Source organism: Drosophila ananassae, chromosome 3L, assembly GCF_017639315.1.
Source record: "Drosophila ananassae strain 14024-0371.13 chromosome 3L, ASM1763931v2, whole genome shotgun sequence".
NCBI lineage: Eukaryota > Metazoa > Arthropoda > Insecta > Diptera > Drosophilidae > Drosophila > Drosophila ananassae.
Genome location: NC_057929.1, coordinates 7,443,571 through 7,461,556, shown reverse-complemented (window position 1 = coordinate 7,461,556; position 17,986 = coordinate 7,443,571). Strand labels below are relative to the sequence as shown.

The 17,986-nt window shown below is 42.1% G+C and overlaps 1 protein-coding gene across 7 annotated transcripts in view; it reads right to left on the bottom strand.

The window, feature by feature from the left end:
• Positions 1 to 17,986, bottom strand: part of LOC6495860 (histone-lysine N-methyltransferase 2D) — a 63,556-nt gene that overhangs the window by 29,247 nt on the left and 16,323 nt on the right. For 5 of the 7 annotated variants that reach the window (XM_014908033.3, XM_001959688.4, XM_044715199.1 and 2 more), the window contains exons 4-12: positions 13,139 to 13,358; positions 12,835 to 13,076; positions 9,396 to 9,532; positions 9,018 to 9,335; positions 8,767 to 8,959; positions 8,202 to 8,326; positions 7,915 to 8,133; positions 7,331 to 7,472; positions 7,181 to 7,256 (exon numbers count right to left, since the gene is read on the bottom strand). In XM_014908033.3, the coding sequence (XP_014763519.1) occupies positions 7,181 to 7,256; positions 7,331 to 7,472; positions 7,915 to 8,133; positions 8,202 to 8,326; positions 8,767 to 8,959; positions 9,018 to 9,335; positions 9,396 to 9,532; positions 12,835 to 13,076; positions 13,139 to 13,358 (1,672 nt within the window). Of the gene's footprint in view, positions 1 to 7,180; positions 7,257 to 7,330; positions 7,473 to 7,914; positions 8,134 to 8,201; positions 8,327 to 8,766; positions 8,960 to 9,017; positions 9,336 to 9,395; positions 9,533 to 12,834; positions 13,077 to 13,138; positions 13,359 to 15,385; positions 15,750 to 17,986 lie in introns of all 7 variants that reach the window. The other 2 variants (XM_032450909.2, XM_044715198.1) reach the window with 2 other exon arrangements.

Sequence of the window (17,986 nt, the reverse complement as noted above, 5' to 3'; positions counted from 1 at the left end):
CAGAAGCCTCATTCTGTGTGTGTGTGTGTGTGTGTGTGCGTAAGAAAGTGGTATAGAGCTGACTGAAGGGGGAACCTGAAGAGAATAAAAAAAAGCCGACTAAGAGGACACGTGCTTGGAACTCCTCTTACCCCGCAGCTTTTTTGATGGGTGATGTAAAAAGCGGGAAATTAACAAGAAAATCAACCACCATGAAAAGAAATAAATCCCAAGATGCAGTTAAAAAAATAATTATGTTGTTTCTTACAACAAAAGTAGATGTATTTAATAACTTTCATAAAAAATATCTCTCAGTGTAGAGGAACTGGACTCCCTTGCAAACAGAATTCAAAGCATAAAAGCTTTCGTGTCGTCATTAAAAACTGTTTTTGCTAATTAAGTGCTCAATTGAGCATTCAATTTCACACACACACACAAAAGAGCCGAGCAGAGAGAGAGAAAGAGTGTGTGGGGGCAAAGAGAGTCCGGACTCCGGAGGTGAGTCAAAAGGGAAGGTGGTTGGGTAAGAGTACACAAGCAAACAAATGCGAAACAGGGTAAATAACCGCCCAAGCTGAACAAGCAACAACAACAACAACAACACTAACAACAGCAAAAGAAAACCAGAACAGAAACAGAAACCAAAGCAGAAGCAGAAGCAGAAATATCAACAACAAATAAGCAAACGGTTGCTGGTATATACAGTTTTAGATGCCTCCACTGACTCTGACCCACCTCTGATGCCCCATGCCTCGTGCAACACCCCTGCAGTACCGTACCCCCTTCTCTCACAGTCGCCACAGTGCCACCATTCTTTACCTACGGCCAAGGCAAACGAAATGAAATGAACGAAAGTATAACAAAGTTGGTTTATTTGCTCAGTTAATGCAAAATGATTCCCCCGGGGAGGGGTGCAAAATCAGCACAGTGCAGGAGGTACAGTGGAATACGATCTTCCAAAAAATATATATTTTTCAAAACTATATCAACTATATTTCATAACAAAATAACCATATTTAATAAGCTAAATACATACTATTTTTGATAAATCTTTCTTTATAATTTAATCTTTTATTAAAAAGTCCTTAAAAATGTCTATTATTATTAAACAAAAAACTACAATTAGGTCCTAACCTCGATTTCAAAACCAAGGCAGGCACAAAGGAGCCGAAGCCAAAGCCGGGCATAAAATGGAGTAAAAGAAAATACAAACAAAGTCCGACTCGACATAAGGGTAAACACGATTCAATAAAATTACGCTGAAAAGTATGCAACAGAAACAAGCAAACAAAGCGTGGGGGCGAAAGGCGTGGGAGGATAAGAGCTGGTCTGAGCTCATAAGGTAAACAGTTACTAGGCGCTGCTGACTGAATGGGAATGAATGCCAAAGCAAACGTGGCGAAAAAAAGTGCAAAACAACAGCGTAAAGAAAAACAAAAACGAAACCAACAAAAAAACAAACAAAAAAAAGTAAACTACGCCAAAGGAAGTGAAGAGAAAAAGTACTTAAAGAGCTCACAAGCAAATATTTATAAGAGTAAATCACTTTGGCGCTTGTACACCCACACGCCGGCACACCTACACACAGACAAGAAGAGAGATAAAAAAAATGGAGGGGAGGAGGCCTAGTAAAAAGTGCAATAAAAGAAGCAACAATTCCGCCAACAGCAGCTATATTCTCTACACTGAACAAATTTTTAAACACTGAACAATATTTGGATTAAAGAGATTTCTCAAAAACAACTTGCAAATATTTAAATTCGAGCCACAAACAAACAACAATAAAAAGGTAAACAAATACAAAAGTAAATATGGCGGCGACAGCAGAAAATGGAGAAGAAGCAAATCTTGTAGCATGCTTCTTAGCGCATTCTCAACATTCTTTTTCGCAGTTGTACTTCGGGGGTTGATAATATTCAACGTCTGTCTGTCTGTCTGTTTGTGTGTATGTGTGTGTGTGTAGATAGAGTTCCTTAGTTGTTGTCAAGTTTTTTAATTAAATTTGGGTCTGCATATTTTGCAAAATGGAACGAACAGAGGAAAAAGGCAAAAACGTCTAGTTGAGAGCTCAAAAAGTTTGCTTATAGGAATTAGTTGCAAAAGGGTGCAACAATAAGATTATCTTTTGTCCAAAAACTTCCCCCTGCAACCTTGCACAACGACGAAGATCCCATAAGTCTGGCTAATAAAAATATTTCACAATTTATTCTACACGAAAATGCAATTTGAATGGGGAAACTTTGTGCAAATAAATGCATCGAATTTTTTGAGGGTGCCTCGAAATATTGTATGTAAATATTTTTCTTTTTTTTTTTCTTGTATTTTTTTTTTCTCTATAGGCATATACCAATAGCCAGCAATTGTCGAAAAATAAATCGATGCTACGAAATTGAATAGGAAAATTGTTACGGCTAACTCGATGGCCGTACAACCAAAATTGAACAAAAGAAAAACACTCAGTCCCATCGACCACCACCCCTCAAATAAATATGTTTAACCAAATTGCTAACCAACAGCCCAGCCAGCAGCCCTCGACGTTGGAGAGAAAAAAGGACGAGTCAGGCGTAACATATTTATTGACATTGCGGTTGCCGGACTGAGAACCCCTCGGAAACCCCTCCCCCTTTCCAAAAAAAAAAAAAAAAAAAAAAAACCCAAACCCGTATCCGGGACACACGAGTCCGGAAACACATTGGATTTCAGTTAGCAGTTAGCTAGTTGGATGACTAGCTGGCTGGCTGACTGGATGGCTGGCTGGATGGGACCACCAGCAACCACCGCCACTAACCACTGACACCAGGGCCACAAACCCCACGATACCTCTCGGTGGTACCCAAAACCCCGAATCCCCGAGAAACCACCAAATGAGTGGCACTTGCAAGTGTGGTGTTTATGTTCCATACATCAAGGGTTTATGGGCTAAACGTTTATGTGTCTGGCAACAACAAGCTTTTAAAGGGTTTCCATATACCCACACTCGTACACTAACCTACTTGTACAGGTAAGCCTCTTAAAGGTGGATCTTACTGAGGAAGTAATAAAAACTAGTCATAATCAAAGCATCTAGCAAGTTAATAACTAAAATATTTAATCATTTAAATTATAATAAAATATTTAATGTATTTATTATGGAGGCTTCACTGTACCACCCCCTATATGTGTGAGGGTGGCGCACTAAGAGTCAATGCTGAAGTTTGCCTTGGTAGCGCCACTTGAAATTTCACTTACACCCACATGGAATGCCTTTTTTGTCAGTGAGTGTGCGATGGTGTGTGTCTGTGCCTGTGTGTGTGTGTGAGTTGACGTTGCACACTTCGTTGACTCCTAAAAGACGCCCACACTCAAACGGTTGACCTCAGACGCCCCCCAGCCCGTCTGATAAGGGTGGTGGTGGTGGGGGGCTAACGTATTACAAAATGTATTTTATCTTCATCGATTGGCAGAATTTATATGTTTTTTCATGCCACATCAGCGCTTTATATGTGTGCTCGTGAAAAGGGACAGCAAGAGAGTTGTTGAATGGGGGGAAGGGAGTGCCTTTCTCCACCCCCTATATCCTTAAGTAAGTTGGGGTTATGTGCTGACAGCTACATATGCATATCGGGGGCGATTTCAGTGTGGGATAAATCAGCTGCTGCTAACAGATGATGATGATTACAAAGGGATGAAGTTGTAAGACTGCGATTCCAACAGAGATGTTCGGCTTGTGGCACGAACCGAAGATGTGGCAAGACCATAAAACTCGTTTAACACGCAAATCAATTTGAAATTTTATTAAAAACTATAAAATTAGCTATAGATTTCTTGGAAAATGGCTTCATAAATTTCTCAAAGTGTCCTTATGATGTAGATTTTAATAATTCTGTGTCGGAATACTCATCTTTAATAAACACCAAAGAGTAATGACAAAATTTACATAATCTAAGGGCAGAAGTCAATTTTACTTTGCATAATTCCCCTTGAATATACATCATACTGCCTTCCACACACACACTTGCAACACACATCCATCCCATGTATCAGGCGATCCTTTTTAGCATGCAATCATGTTTGCCAATTATGCAAATGACGATGCGACCCACTGTGCGTGCCACAGCGTGGATACCACTGTGTGGAACAAGGGGCATAGCCGAGTAAATACTCTCCAAACACTTGGCTTCGTGTTTACCACAATTTACTGCGACTCGAGCAGGGACCAGCCAGCCAGCCAAGCAGCCAAGCAACCGAGCGCTCCTCTAGCAAAAATAAATGCACATTTTTTTTTTGCCCACAATTTCCTGGAAGCCACCCAGTTTGAGAGGCGGAGAGGGGGTGGTTTGAGGGGGGGGTATAAGGGTGAACACAATAAACTGAAGGGAGAAGAAAATGGGCAAAGGATCGGGGGCAGGTCGTAGCTTGCCACAAGCCAAATATGTCTGTGTCTGGGCTTGGTTTTCCACCCCCTAGTACCCTCCCTACTAGCTCCCCCCACTCAACCACCCCTCCTCCTCCTCCAGCTAGCTATCCCTTTCACACATTTCTTTCAGTCTCGTCCTGGCATTCGTGTCTGGAAAGTGTGGCAATAAAAAGGATAATGTAACTGTTATTCTACGCAAAACGGAAATGAAGGAGGGGTAGTTGAAATGCAAGAGGGCGGGGCGGGGGCGGGTAGGGAGGAGGTGAGCGCTTGAAATATTTTTGTGGCAAAGGTGGCAACTTGGGCATGGCCAACAACAACAGCAGCAGCTACAACAAGATGTGGCAAAAGTAAAAAGCACAACCCAAAGGCGGCAAAAACAGAAACGGAATTGTGGTTTGGTGTTTTTTTGGGTGGTGCTGGGTGGGTGGGCTGGTGCTGCTCTGCTGAGTCTCTGCTGAGTGACTGACTGAACAAGTGGCAACGAGGAAACGGCTGTCAGTCAGTGACGGGGAGCCCAAAACCAGAGAAGGGGGGCGGCAGGAGCGGACAACGTCAACTGGGGGTGCAAAAAACTACCCGAGTCAGAGACGACCAGTCGAGACCGAGACCGAGTCCGACCAAAGTGCCAAAGAGCGAAGCCGGAAAATTGTGTGGAAATTTGAGCTTCTTTTGAAATTGAGGCCGGAAATGACACCCACACAGCCCACCGTGCAACGACAGTGGAGCCAACAGACAGACATAGAGAGAGATAGGGATAAATTGAATGAAAGAGTAAGAGAATGTACAACGAGGATGCCAGTTGTTGTGTTAAACAAAATGTTTGCGGGTGCAATAAGCGTAAATTCAGTGGTTTTATGTTTACTTATTCAACTCCTCCTCCAGCCGCCACCCCACCACTGCCACTGCCACTGCCACTCCGGGGCATAACTTCATTTTATTGGCAGCCAAAGGGGGGCAGGCACGAGGCAGGAAAAATGAGGGGGGACACGGAAAGAAAAGGGGGTATCCTTTCCAAAGAAATCATAAACCAATAGAGACCAAAAGAGAGAGAAAATAATGAGATAAACATATATATTTTTTAAATTTCTGAATTTAATTTCAGTGTATGGAGTGCACACCCCTTCCTTGCCACTTTAGGAGGTAATATACTTTTTGCAAATCGATGCCAACTCCTTAAACGGTGGGTGGCAGGGTTGAATGAATGAATGGATGTGGAATGGAGTGGGTTGGGGATGGAGTTCCCCCCAATCCCCCAGAGAGCCAGGGGCTGGGGTGGGCAACAAAAAAGAACGGTACAGGAAGCGTGTGGCATGTTGAATGGTCTTGAGTGTTTTCGTATGGTTGACAGGATAACACGGAGTAATTCAATTCGAAATACTTTATGCTGTTGCTTTTATTATTTGTGCTTGCCAGCTCAGTCGGATGGTTGGTTGGTTGGATGGTCGTTCGTTCTCGTTTCTACTTTCGTGCATGGGGGATTGCTGTTGTCGGAAGTGGTATTTGTAGGTGGTTTCTCTGGAGTGTGTGTGAGTGAGTTGTGGTTGGGTGGTTGGGTAGCTGCATAAAAATTCGTGTGCAAAGTTATATACACTCACCCACCTACACCCACACCCATACCATCCACCACCCACACACTTGAACAGTTGCTGACAGTCTGTGTGCTTGTGGTTTCTCTGTTTATTTATTTTTATGATGTTTCCTTTTTGGCATTTTATTGAAGAAGTTTACCGACGCCATTGCTGCTGCATAAATAAGTGAGGAAAGAGCAAGAGAAGTCCTCCCACTCCCACTCTTCCTTGCAATTCATAAAAAATCAATATTTATTACTAGTGCTAGTATATATGAAGTCTGCTTCTAGTGATTTCGTATCCTTGTTGTGGTTTCGGCTTGTTATTGGGCATTTAATCAGTTGATTTCTTATTCAGCTCCGAATATTTTCTCTGCATTCAGATTTTTGGGGGAAAATGCAATTAGAGAGGCTTTTGCCGAGATTTTTCATGGTAGTGTGAGTGTGTTAGGTATTCAGGCGATTGTAAGGACCCTTGAGGGACAAGGCTCAATATGATATGCCGAAAAATGGTAAATTCAATTCAGCAAAAAAAATTGCTACCAGTTGAGATAAAAAAAAAATAGGGGATTTAGTTTGCTAAGAGTTATAAATGAATAGAGTATAGGGTATATAGATAGGGAGGGCTCTTCAAATAATTTCATTTAATAAGTCATCAAATAATCTTTATAATTTATTAAAGCAAAGAATTAGTTCATATATCTTTCAGATCTAGGCCATTATCTAGATCATCCATCTATCAGCTTCAGTAAGTCAAACAAGTTAGTCTCTAGAACACAACACCCTCTTAAGCTCTGTCTAAAACAGAGTCAGAAAACTATGAATCCGCTTAAATATCAAAAGCCCAACCAACCAACTGATTCTCCCCTCAAATACCCAACCGTTTTTGTGGCAAAATGCAAAATAATGTGGCAACCAGGAGAAAAGACTACCTGCAACTGCAACTGCACAATGTTTCACTTTGGAAATGCCAAACGAACCGGAGAACTAAGGCTATTATTGAACTGTCCGAGTCCGAGTCCGATTCCGAGTGTGAGCCAGCTGGCCGGACAACGCTGAACACTCAGAGTTAAGTGAAACCAATTGAAATTTATTGACGCGAATTGGGTTTCACTTGAACCCGCTAACCCCGGGGCGCTGGCGGAGCGTTTCGCATTACCAGAAGCAAAATCGCAATCAGATCGGATCGGATTCCCTACCCTCATTGGGGGCAATAGCGTTGCGAAGTCACTTACCTTCTTTTGACTTGTCGTACTGCTTGGGCGATGTCGTTTTCTTTCCTGGCACGGGCCTCAGAGCGTTGCTGATGAGCTGTTTGGGGGGAGAGGTATTTGAGTCAGAGGGTCAGGTTGCACAGTGTCTGGGGGAAGAGGGATTACACTTACAATGCGATCGGAGCGCTCGCCGCAGGGCAATCGGGCCACTGCGGACTCGGGACTATCCTCGGGGGGCGGCGGCTGGGGCACCCAGTTGTAGGCCCGCCTCGATATGGGCACCCCGAAGCGATCATGCTGCGAGGCTTGTTGTCTGCAAAAATATTGGAACAGATGTCAATTAGTATGTCTTTAAAGAAATTTTACTTCAATTTCATGTGATTTTTGACAAGGTTTAAGATAAGGAGGTTGGCTATAAATCATTCTCTGAGGATCTGAACTATCTATATGTTAAAGTGACATTTTATCACGAGGTTCAACAGGTTCAACAGGTTCAACACGAGGTTTTGTACAGGTTTTTACTCAAAAACAGTGCTCTTTAGAGTCTACAATTGGTAACTAAGCCTTACAATCATATCTGAGACCTTCAAGCTTGACTATAAAATTTAGTTATGTTCTCAATAGATTTTAAAGGAAATCTAGGTCTAAAATGATATATTTTAGTTCCCCTAAAGGCCATGGAAAGTATGTGTAGCTCTTTAAACTAACTCCTTTAAATTAAACCCTAATCTTGTCTATAATTCCCTATTTCCCACCTTAAACTCTCATAGCAATCCAAACAAACGACCGCAAATTCTCCATTCTCAAGCAGCAAGCCATCCTCGCTCTTCTGGTTCTTCACAAACGGAAAATCGTTGACTGGCAGTGCCCGCACCCGTTTCCTATATGTCGTAATCCCGCACAGGTGACAGTTGTAATCGTGCCAATTGTATTTGCGATCCGCCGGATTCACGCTGGGACTCTGTGCCTCATATCTGTTAGAGATAGTGGAGAATCATTAATGATTGTTTGTTCAATTAATATTTAACGAGAGTCGACTTACTTGCGCCACTGATTCAGCATGGAATGGTAACAGAAGGTGCAGACCAATGAAAAATTGTTTCTCAATTGCTCAGCATTGGGCAGGGCGTTGTGTTTCAGCAGTAGAGGAAAATAAGGTCTCGATCCCTAAAAGTAATTAATAGGATATTCAGTGAGTACTTATATTTTCCAATTGGAATAAGCTTCATAAAACATATTAATTTGGTAATACTGGTATCTGCATTAGAAGTGATCTAAAAACAATCTGCACTTTATCATGTTACATTATAATTTACCCGGATGGCGTTGTTATCTATATTGATGGACTGCACTTGTGCCATTATTAGGGAAAGCTTATCAGAAAATTGGCTGAATTCTTTGGCAAACTATTCTGTATTATGACACAAATTCTGTATTATGAACAAATATTTAGCTTAAAGGCTATATACTCTAGTTGAAGCTTAAAGTGCATACTCCTAACAGACAATGCATTAAAAATGAAAGCACTTTCTGCCTAAGTAGCATTAAGTTTCTACGATAATCGAAGCTAATCATCAAGTAAGTCCCTAAGCTTCCAAAGATTCTACCTCCTTGCTGGCATATAGAATCCGGGCAAAGGAAAAGTCCGAGTGCAGGCCACACAGGAAGCAGTAGATGGACTGGCTGGCAGCCGTCGAGGACGATATGGATGGTGTGGAGGGCGGTGTGTTGATGCTCATGGCGCCGTGCCGAGATCCGTTTGGCGAGCTGGAGTTCATCATGGGCGAGGGAATGTTGTATCTGGAAAGTAGGTCACATTAGTATCTTGAATAGTTCGAGTGGCATGAGTGTGAGTAACCTTCTGTGCTCGAGCGGAACCCTTTCGGCATCCATAGACTCCCACTGGCTGGCCAAGTATTCCTTGCAGTCCTTGCAGGCCAACACGCGATTACTGTTGAACTCGTTGTTGTTATTATTATTACTGTTGTTGTTGTTGTTATTATTATTATTATTGTTGCTGTTGTTATTGTTATTGTTGTTAGTGGAGCTGCTGGTGCTGTTTACGGCATTGGCCTTGAGACAGGGAAAGTGCATCGCATGGGAATTCATGTGCTCGGCACTGGTGGACAGCCAATCCATTTTGTTTGAGGGACAGAGTACTTTGCAAATGGAACAACTGAAAGATATAATCACATTAGATTCATATCGAAAGATCGAAGAAGGATAAAGCACTTACGGATACTGGCCGTGACCATTTTCGATGGCTCCTCCTTGACTGGAACTGGGGGAATTGGGCCGGGAATCGCTGCGACGGATTTGTTTGAGGTCGCGTGCCGTGTTTGAATTGGAATTGTTAGAGTTCGTCTCGTAGGGCTATCAATTGCGGAATGAAAACGAAAATATATACACAGATTGTATTAGTTATTTGTGTACTATACTATTTCTAAGAATATCACGGAGCGAACAAAGACTATCAAGCGAACCGAACTCTATCTAATCAGCGGGCGAAATGAAGAGGAGAGTCTAAAAAGCCCACCAAAAAATTTATGAAATATTTTCAATACGATTGATTTGCTATTCAAGGAGCAGGCACTCGACTATGACTGGTGCTTGGCTGGGCTTGCTTTGGACTTTTGCCGTATAACCGATTCGAACCAGTTCGAACCATGTGCGTATTCCCACTTATCTCCCTTCGGTTTTGCGACTTATATTTCGAGGGCGAGAGCGAACGCCTCTCCAAAAGCCAAAAAGCCCCTTATCTGGAACTGTTTAGGACTAATTAGATGTGGGGGGTTTGGGGTTATGCCATCTGGTTATCAATCCCAGCTCGGCCGCGGGGGTTCAAAGTTGAAATCATCATCGGGAAGTGCCCTTTTTCGTCATCATTTAATACATTTTTGACTTATTTATTTTTGTACTTCTTATTGTTTTCATAAACATGACTTAACATCATTCGACTGATGTGTGTCAACACTGTCTATATGTGAATATAATTGGATTCTCGAGGGTCATTCTGTTTTTTGAGCTCTTCTGGGCTCTTGAACTTGAAGTGATTGTGGGCAGAGAGTTCCGAGATCTGAACCTGTGTAGGCTGTAGAGTATTGCTATATTCGGTTATTAGCATTTATTACTTAAATATGTAGTACTTGAGAAAGTTGAATGACTTGCGACTCGAGTGCGAATGCAGTTGTTTGCTTAATACATTTACAGACCCCTATTAAGTGAGTGTTATCTGGGTACTACGATAGCCACCAGATATGGTTCCAATCCGATCCGACTCGAATAAGGGTGTAGATGTGTGGTTGCCAAGCCAAACATTTGCAATTCAAAGCCCTGGGGACCGTAATGCAAATACTAACTCACTCGCTCTCCTTCGCGTCATGAAAACGAAAACAGAAATCAACAAATAAGACAATGCAAATGTAAACATTTCGGAAAGAATTGTTTAAATATTGGGTTACGGGTTACTGTTTCTGTTGCCTGTTATGGTTGCTGCTTGGCCTATTGATAAATATTTGCATTTATCTATATTTAATTTCGTATTTCGTATTTTGTACTTCAGTTTACTTCTGTTTCTTTATGCAAGTAAACGAGTTTCGAAAACGATTGTGCCCGATTGTGCAATGACCTGGATAGCCCCATAATATCTGGGTACACAAGAATATATACTTTACACATATATGTCGTTATATGGAGAGCATAATGCATCGTATCGTATAGAAAATAGAGCATACGCCTTGGGGACAGGCGAGGCACCTGTTCAAAGATAAATTATTGTTGGAATTTCGCCTATTATCCACGCACACGCTCGGCAAACAGATGACATTTGTTTAATCAAAGCCAACACAGCAGACAAATGTCAAACAATTAACAAAAAAAAGCCAGAAAGAGAAACATTTGGCAATGGCTTAGAGGGGGAATAATAACAAGAAGGTTTCTCGACTATAAGATACCCGGTACTCTTCCCTTTTTCGCCTTTCTAAATAAAACAAGAATTTGTTGCCTACTTTTGAGTGCTTTAAAGCAAGCCACAGAATACAAAATCTATAACTTTTTCAAAAATCATTCGATTTGGGTAAAATTTGTATTGAAACTTTTTAAAGTACTACTTCGAGTACCGGGTATAACAAAACATTATTCTAGTATTCAAGTCAATCAACTTTGTTAAGGCTATAGCCTGATGCTTTTTCAGCTTATTTTTTATATATATTCATTTAATATTTAACTAATATCAATAGAGACAAAAGGCCACACAGGAAACTACCCCAGAACAGAACCGAATCGTAAATCAAGCAAGACACAGAAAACGAAAACACTCGAAGACAAATTAAGCTAAACAAATAGTCAACAAACATCGGGAAGATTAAACAACAGTATCCACTATTCGCGGATTCGTAAATCTAAACAGGGGAGCACATATATTTATAAATATATGCGAAAATAAACAGCAATAAAGAGCAAAAGAGCAGCGGCGATGTCTAATAATTTACGAGCGGGGCGACGACAAGTCTTTCAATTGTCTCGGATACGGGGACTTGAACACGGGCTGAAAGATTTCGAATTAGAAATGAAGAGGAATAAATAAAAGCCACAACAAAACTAAAAAAATAAAAATAAACAAAATTAAGACGCTACCTAGCCAGAGATAGCCAAGCAAACCGGTTGAAAGCAGATGCCTTAAGCCAACAGACAAAATAAAGAATAAAACCAAGTCGGACTGAACCACGTTTACCCAGTTTTTATTGCCCCTGCATATGTACTGCGATAATTTCATTTGGGGTTTATACTATAGAGTACTATACTATACTGGGTCTATATTTATTTGCCTACTGCCCCGCCTACTGCCCGGAGAGCATGCAGAGCTGCCGTGGGCTTTCATAGCCTATCTAATCTCAAAATTTGTTGACTCAAATTGGTTAACATATAGTGACGATCGAATTTATTCTAGAGCTAGCTAGCCCTAGCTCCCCCTCCATTACTGATAAGCGTCATATTGACTTTCTATCACTCTACATCGGCCACGACGGCCTTCTGCCTTCAAACTCGAATGAATTACTCAACAATTTGAGGTCGTGAACCATCTGCAGTGATCTGTATGTCGGACTATATGCCCACGCCCAGACAGACTGTAGTTGAATGGGGCTTGGATCATCGGGGTTATCGCATGGACACACACCACATGGGCAGGCGGGGGCCAGGCTAATCGCTCAGCAATGTTATCACTGCCTCGAGTGCCACTGCTACTGACCCAAGCGATCCCATCCGATCCGTTCAGATCCTCCACACACCACCCCACACACACACTTGGTGTGTAATAAGTGCAATCATTGTTTTTCCTATATTCGTACATCATAACTATTATCTGCCGCGCAGTCTCGTTGTAAATTTCCATGTTTGCGCACTTAACCGATACTCTCCGACCATCCTATATAGTACAACGTATAGATTGGATTATTTATGATGCAGGGAAATGAAAATCCCGCTACAGGGTAGAGGGTACACCCCTGTTCAAATACTAATTGATATTGACAATCGATCTATTGGACGGCGTCGTCATCATCTATGGAACCAGTAACAATTGGTTTCGTTCCTCGAGCTCCCACTGATACGAGAGTTCGGTGCCAGATTCTGATTTCCCTAAACTGCGGCCGGGCAGTTATCGGCGGACTCCTTACCCTAAACCGCACGTTACTCGTGGAATCTGAATTCGCCAGGGACTTCTCCGACGGAGAATTGCGTCCGCCGAACGGGGCCGCACTGCTGCCGGCTATCGCTCCGCTGGAATTGTACATCGCCGAGCTGGATTCCACCGCGTGTCCCATGCTGGGCGAAGCACTGGAGTGAGCAGCCGGGGGCGGGCCACCTTCCGCCTGGCTGCTGTGCTTCTCATTGCAGGCGGAGCAGACCTGGACCATGCCTGGAGCGGAAGACAGAGATTGCATTAGTTGGAGTGACTAATTGTGTACTTGAAGCACTTACCCTGCGGACTAATGGGACTAGCGTTCTTGTAGGCGACCATGGTCTTGATGAAGGAGTAGTACGGCTCCCGCTCGGCATTGGGACAGCAGTAGACCAGGCGCAGCTGGGAGGAGGGCGTGTCCGAGCCACAGGTGTAGCAGACGAAGGTTGTTCTCTCGGCCGCAGGCGTTGAGCGTTTTCGCAACTGATAGGATCGCTCCGATTCCGGTTTGTGGGAGGCCTGAAAGAGAAGAGTCTGGGATTAGTCATTTGTCCGGATATTGGCAGATCCACTTAGCACTCTTATATAAGAGATGATTACACCGCTCCATAGAAACAACACCGGAGGTGTGATATCCACAAATACGGTTCTATTTAAAATCGATTAACGAAGCTGGCGATTTTAGCAAACAACTGTTAAGTCGAAAGTGCAGCAGCGACCTTAACGCCCCAAGACATGTGTCGGAGATTAGTTTACCTTCCCACTCTTAATAACTATGGCTACCTTTTTTCAAAATATATTTTTTATAAAAATATTACACTTTGAAGAGTTCATGCCGCCTTTAATGTTCATAATTGTTCAAGTCTCTGACGCACAACCGACATTGATGAATGACATGTGTGTTGATGGCTGGCACATATGAATAAAACATTTCGCTTAAAATAGTCAATGGATTACATGCTGAGCTTTTTATTAATCCACCAGATCAACTAAAGAATTTCACGATTAATACCCCTGACCCAGAAAATAGTTTCAATCAGAATTAAACAGAAAAGATTCATTTTCCATTTATTTAATGTTAAATTTCATTCAATCATCCGGGCATTATGGCATGGCACCTGTAAACATCAGTTTCCGCCTCCCTGGCTGTCATGTCCCTTGGAAAACAATAGCACGTTGCGTATACGACATGTGGGACGGAACGGGCGGGAGGAAGGTGAACTCTGCCACCCCGGGACACCCACGGGCACTGAGCTGCTACTACTCATTGTCAGACGTCATCTGTGTTTATACAAATTAATAATCCTATATATGTTACCTCCCCCGGGGCTGCCCATGGTTGGGTACCCATATTACGTATACGACAAGTGGGTTCTCTGCATAATTATTTGAATAATTTCATTTTTTTGGCAAATCTTTTATATCTCCTGGCTGAAAATTATGTATCTAAACATCTCTAAACATGCCCTTGTCTCGGGGCAGCTGTCCGTCAGATTAGAAGAGACTGAGTCAGAGCATTAATTTATTTTATTAGACTCCTAAGTATATTTAATTGTTTGTTTACTTTTCGTATATCATTGTGTCAGATTGCTTGACATTGATAGGCGCGCTTTTTGATTACACAAGACTGAAGGCGGGACAGGACCGAGTATCTATAACTACTATGGGAGAGGTGGCAAGTATTTATGTGCGTTCGTGTATCCGTGTCTGTTTCCATTCTGTTTGTTTGCCTTGTCATGCGGCGCGTATATACTATACCTCACAGCACATCACATCAATCTGGACAGTGCCATGTCATCTATATTTATTGATCCATGTGGCGTCTCCTCCTGCTTCTGGTGTGTGCCACGCCCACCGATTGGCGGCCGGCTCGCCTTTGGCCCGCCTACTTACAAGTCTGTCGTCTGTCAGTCGGCAGGCTTTTTGTGGAAAAACAAGTTTCTCATATTTTTGTATTTTTTTCTTTTTATATCTACATGTTGTATGTTCGTTCTCGTTGACTTTATTATACTTCTTTTTTGGTTTTTTTTTATTTTTACCATACCCTACCCTACCCTACCCCCTTAAATAAAAACTCTTTAGACCTCTGCCTCTGCCGGCTTTTCCCCTCTTGTGTTTTTTTTTTTTGGTTGTTTGTTTGGGGCTTTTCATGCCCTGCCTGATAAGCATTTCGAGAATGGGGGTCATGACCGTTTAATAACTTTTTGTTAACTTTTTTTTCCCCCTTTTTTTGTTCGTTTCAGTCTGTTCTTTCATAACTTTTGTGCCGTTGTTTGGTTAATTATAGAAACAAAGTAGAAGCCTAGTGGAAAGTGGGTGGAATTGCCGCCAACTTTTAGCCACTTTTTAAGTAGATTTGTAATAAATAAGTATTCAAAGCACTGCCAGCTAACTTGACTAATTAATGAATGTTTCTGTTCCATTCGTGGGGATTATAGACTTCTTTATCTAGAACTTTTTATTAATTGTTTGCTTTGGCCGTAATTTAGGTCACCATTGATTGATTGCCGCGAAGAACCATGGCTCTGTAACCCTGTTCTGTTTACCTTCTCGCTCTGCTGATCCTTGAGTATCAGATACGTTTTCAGCTTCTTGTAGTCCTTCCAGCCATTGGTATCCTTTGGCTTGAAATTCACCGACGTGTTGCTGCTGTTGCTGTTCTCGTTGCCACTTGTGGTGGTCTTGCTGTTGTGGCTGGAACTGCCATCGCCCGACAACATGGTCAGGTTTTGAGCCATTTTTTTTTTTGGAATCACTGAGCACTCAATTCGCACAAATATGGATCATTTTTCACAGCATTTCAATTGCCCAATTACTCTCAATTGAGTCCGAATGAATCACTTCGTATTAGCACTATTGCTGGTGCTTTCTGGTGTTGTGGCTTAATTACAGACTTCTTGGCTGTGGCACCTTAATTACGACACGATAGAAATTAAGTTTAATTGAAACCGATTTAAACGCTCCTGCTCTCCATTTCCCACTCTTTTTGTTAATGCTTGCGGTGTGCACTTGGGCGTGGATGAAACGCGAACGCGAACGCGACGACGATGAAGATACAGATGCATCCGTATCCGCTCCTCACTGGAAGGCACCACCAGCACACGCGATCGACGGTCGGATTAAAAGGTAACTAATTATGCATTACATGCAACCCGGTGCCAACCAACATGCCGCTACACAGAGAGAAATATCTATTAAAATACTTGAAAGTTTCTAGCTGGAGTTCACCTGTTGCTCGCTGAACGGCAACTGAGCTGCGGAGAATATAATTCGCGTGAATACGAGTGCCGACACCTCTCGAATGGAGTGCCCTCTCCAGAGTGCGCCTCCCACAATCAATGGCAGCTCGTGCGAGGGGCGTGGCAGCTGATAACCATAACAACACAGGTCGGATAATAAACTTGGAAGTCAAGTGAAAGTATATTGTAGTAGGGAGTCTATTTTTAAATCAATTTTATCAAAATATTCCCTCAAAAGTCTTCAAAATAATGTGTGAAATGAAAGGAATTAGTTATTTAATCCAATTTTCACTTAATAATTGAGTCTTGAACATGAATGCCATTTAAATTATTCATAAAACGAATCTAAAATGCACAACCAACGATGATAGAATCCTTAGAGCTCCAAAGGAAAAAGCAAATACCTTATTGCACGACAGCTCGTTAAAAATTGATTGGATTATCCGCATGGAGAGAGTGGAGGAGGAGCAACTGGGAGGAACTGTGAGGAGGTCTGTGAGGTAATTGTGAATCGGTAATGGAAGTGAAAAAAACTCGACCTTGGACGAACTGTAACTGCAAAAGGCGTCGTCGCCCCGCCCACCCAAGTGGGTCAATGTGGGAAGCCTCGGCAGACAAGGACAAGTGAGTGTGCGGTTGGGTTAGGGGGCGTGCCAATTATTTTTTTGACCCACTTAAGTGAACATGTGCGTGCCAAAGAGTATCGAGTTATAGCTTTTGTTTTGGTTTATACTTTTTTTTTTGTTTTGGCTCTTAACTGGTAACTGGTTACTGGCTTTGGGGGGGGGGGAGCTGATATAAATCAACATTCGCACGCAAATAAATCACATTAAATAACCGATAACGAAAACATTCTTTTTCTATCCGACACAGGAGGAGGAAGTGGCTGATGGGGCAGAAGAATTGCACATGAAGCGGTGGGGTTTATTTATAGAACGGTACACGCAAACAAACAAAAACACACACAGATACACTCTTATGGAAAAAAATCGCGCGTGTTAAAAAAAAAAAAGCGCAAAGTGAAACGGTAGTTGCTTTGTTGTAGCTTTTTTGCAGCTCTGCTGCTGCTCTTGACTTGCGCCTCAGTTGTTTAAAGTCGTGTACTTGTACTTGTACTTCAACATAACAGGGAGAGAGAGAGGTCTGGGGGCAACTTAATGGCTGTGCCACCTTGCTGACAGGTTAAGATACAGTGAACAATAACCACAAAAAAACAAAAAAAAGGAAAAAAGCTTGACCTCCTTGACTTTAGGGATGGGAGTAGTAGTAGCTTTTCTGGCGCTAATTAAGTCACTTTCTTTTCGGTTATCGCATAGGTAGTAGAATTCCCAAGCGAATCTTAAGACTGTTTCTGGTAGAATAAAATCTGAAACAAAGATCTACTTTCTAGTGACTTTATTTATAGTTTAGAGATATCTATGACATCTCTTTACCCATTTTCCCCTCTTGACAAAGAGTTGCATTCAATTTTCTATCAATTATTAAGTTTAATGATGTCACCCGTAACTGTTGTTGATAATACGGGCTATTCACTGAACCGATTCAACTGCTTTAAATTGGATTAATTGTGGTAATTGTTGCTGGTAGCTGTTTGGTTTATTAGTTCCCGTATGAAAATCATTGAACTGCCTGCCAGCGATTTGATTAGCGCACACAAACACACACTAGCACACTAGCAGAGATACCCGCTTCAGTAAACAATCTCACAGATACTCAAAGAAATATGACTCATACGCCACATAGTGCGCATCGCAATGCAATTATCGGTATTCACGCGCTCATCTCTAAAGTGCGACACCTCTTTTTAGTTTTTTTTTTATTTTTTTGCTCTTGGAGATGATGATGATGATGATTCCGGGCGATTAACTAACTGGAAAAGGGCAAAAATTTCGACGTTATGTTTTTAAA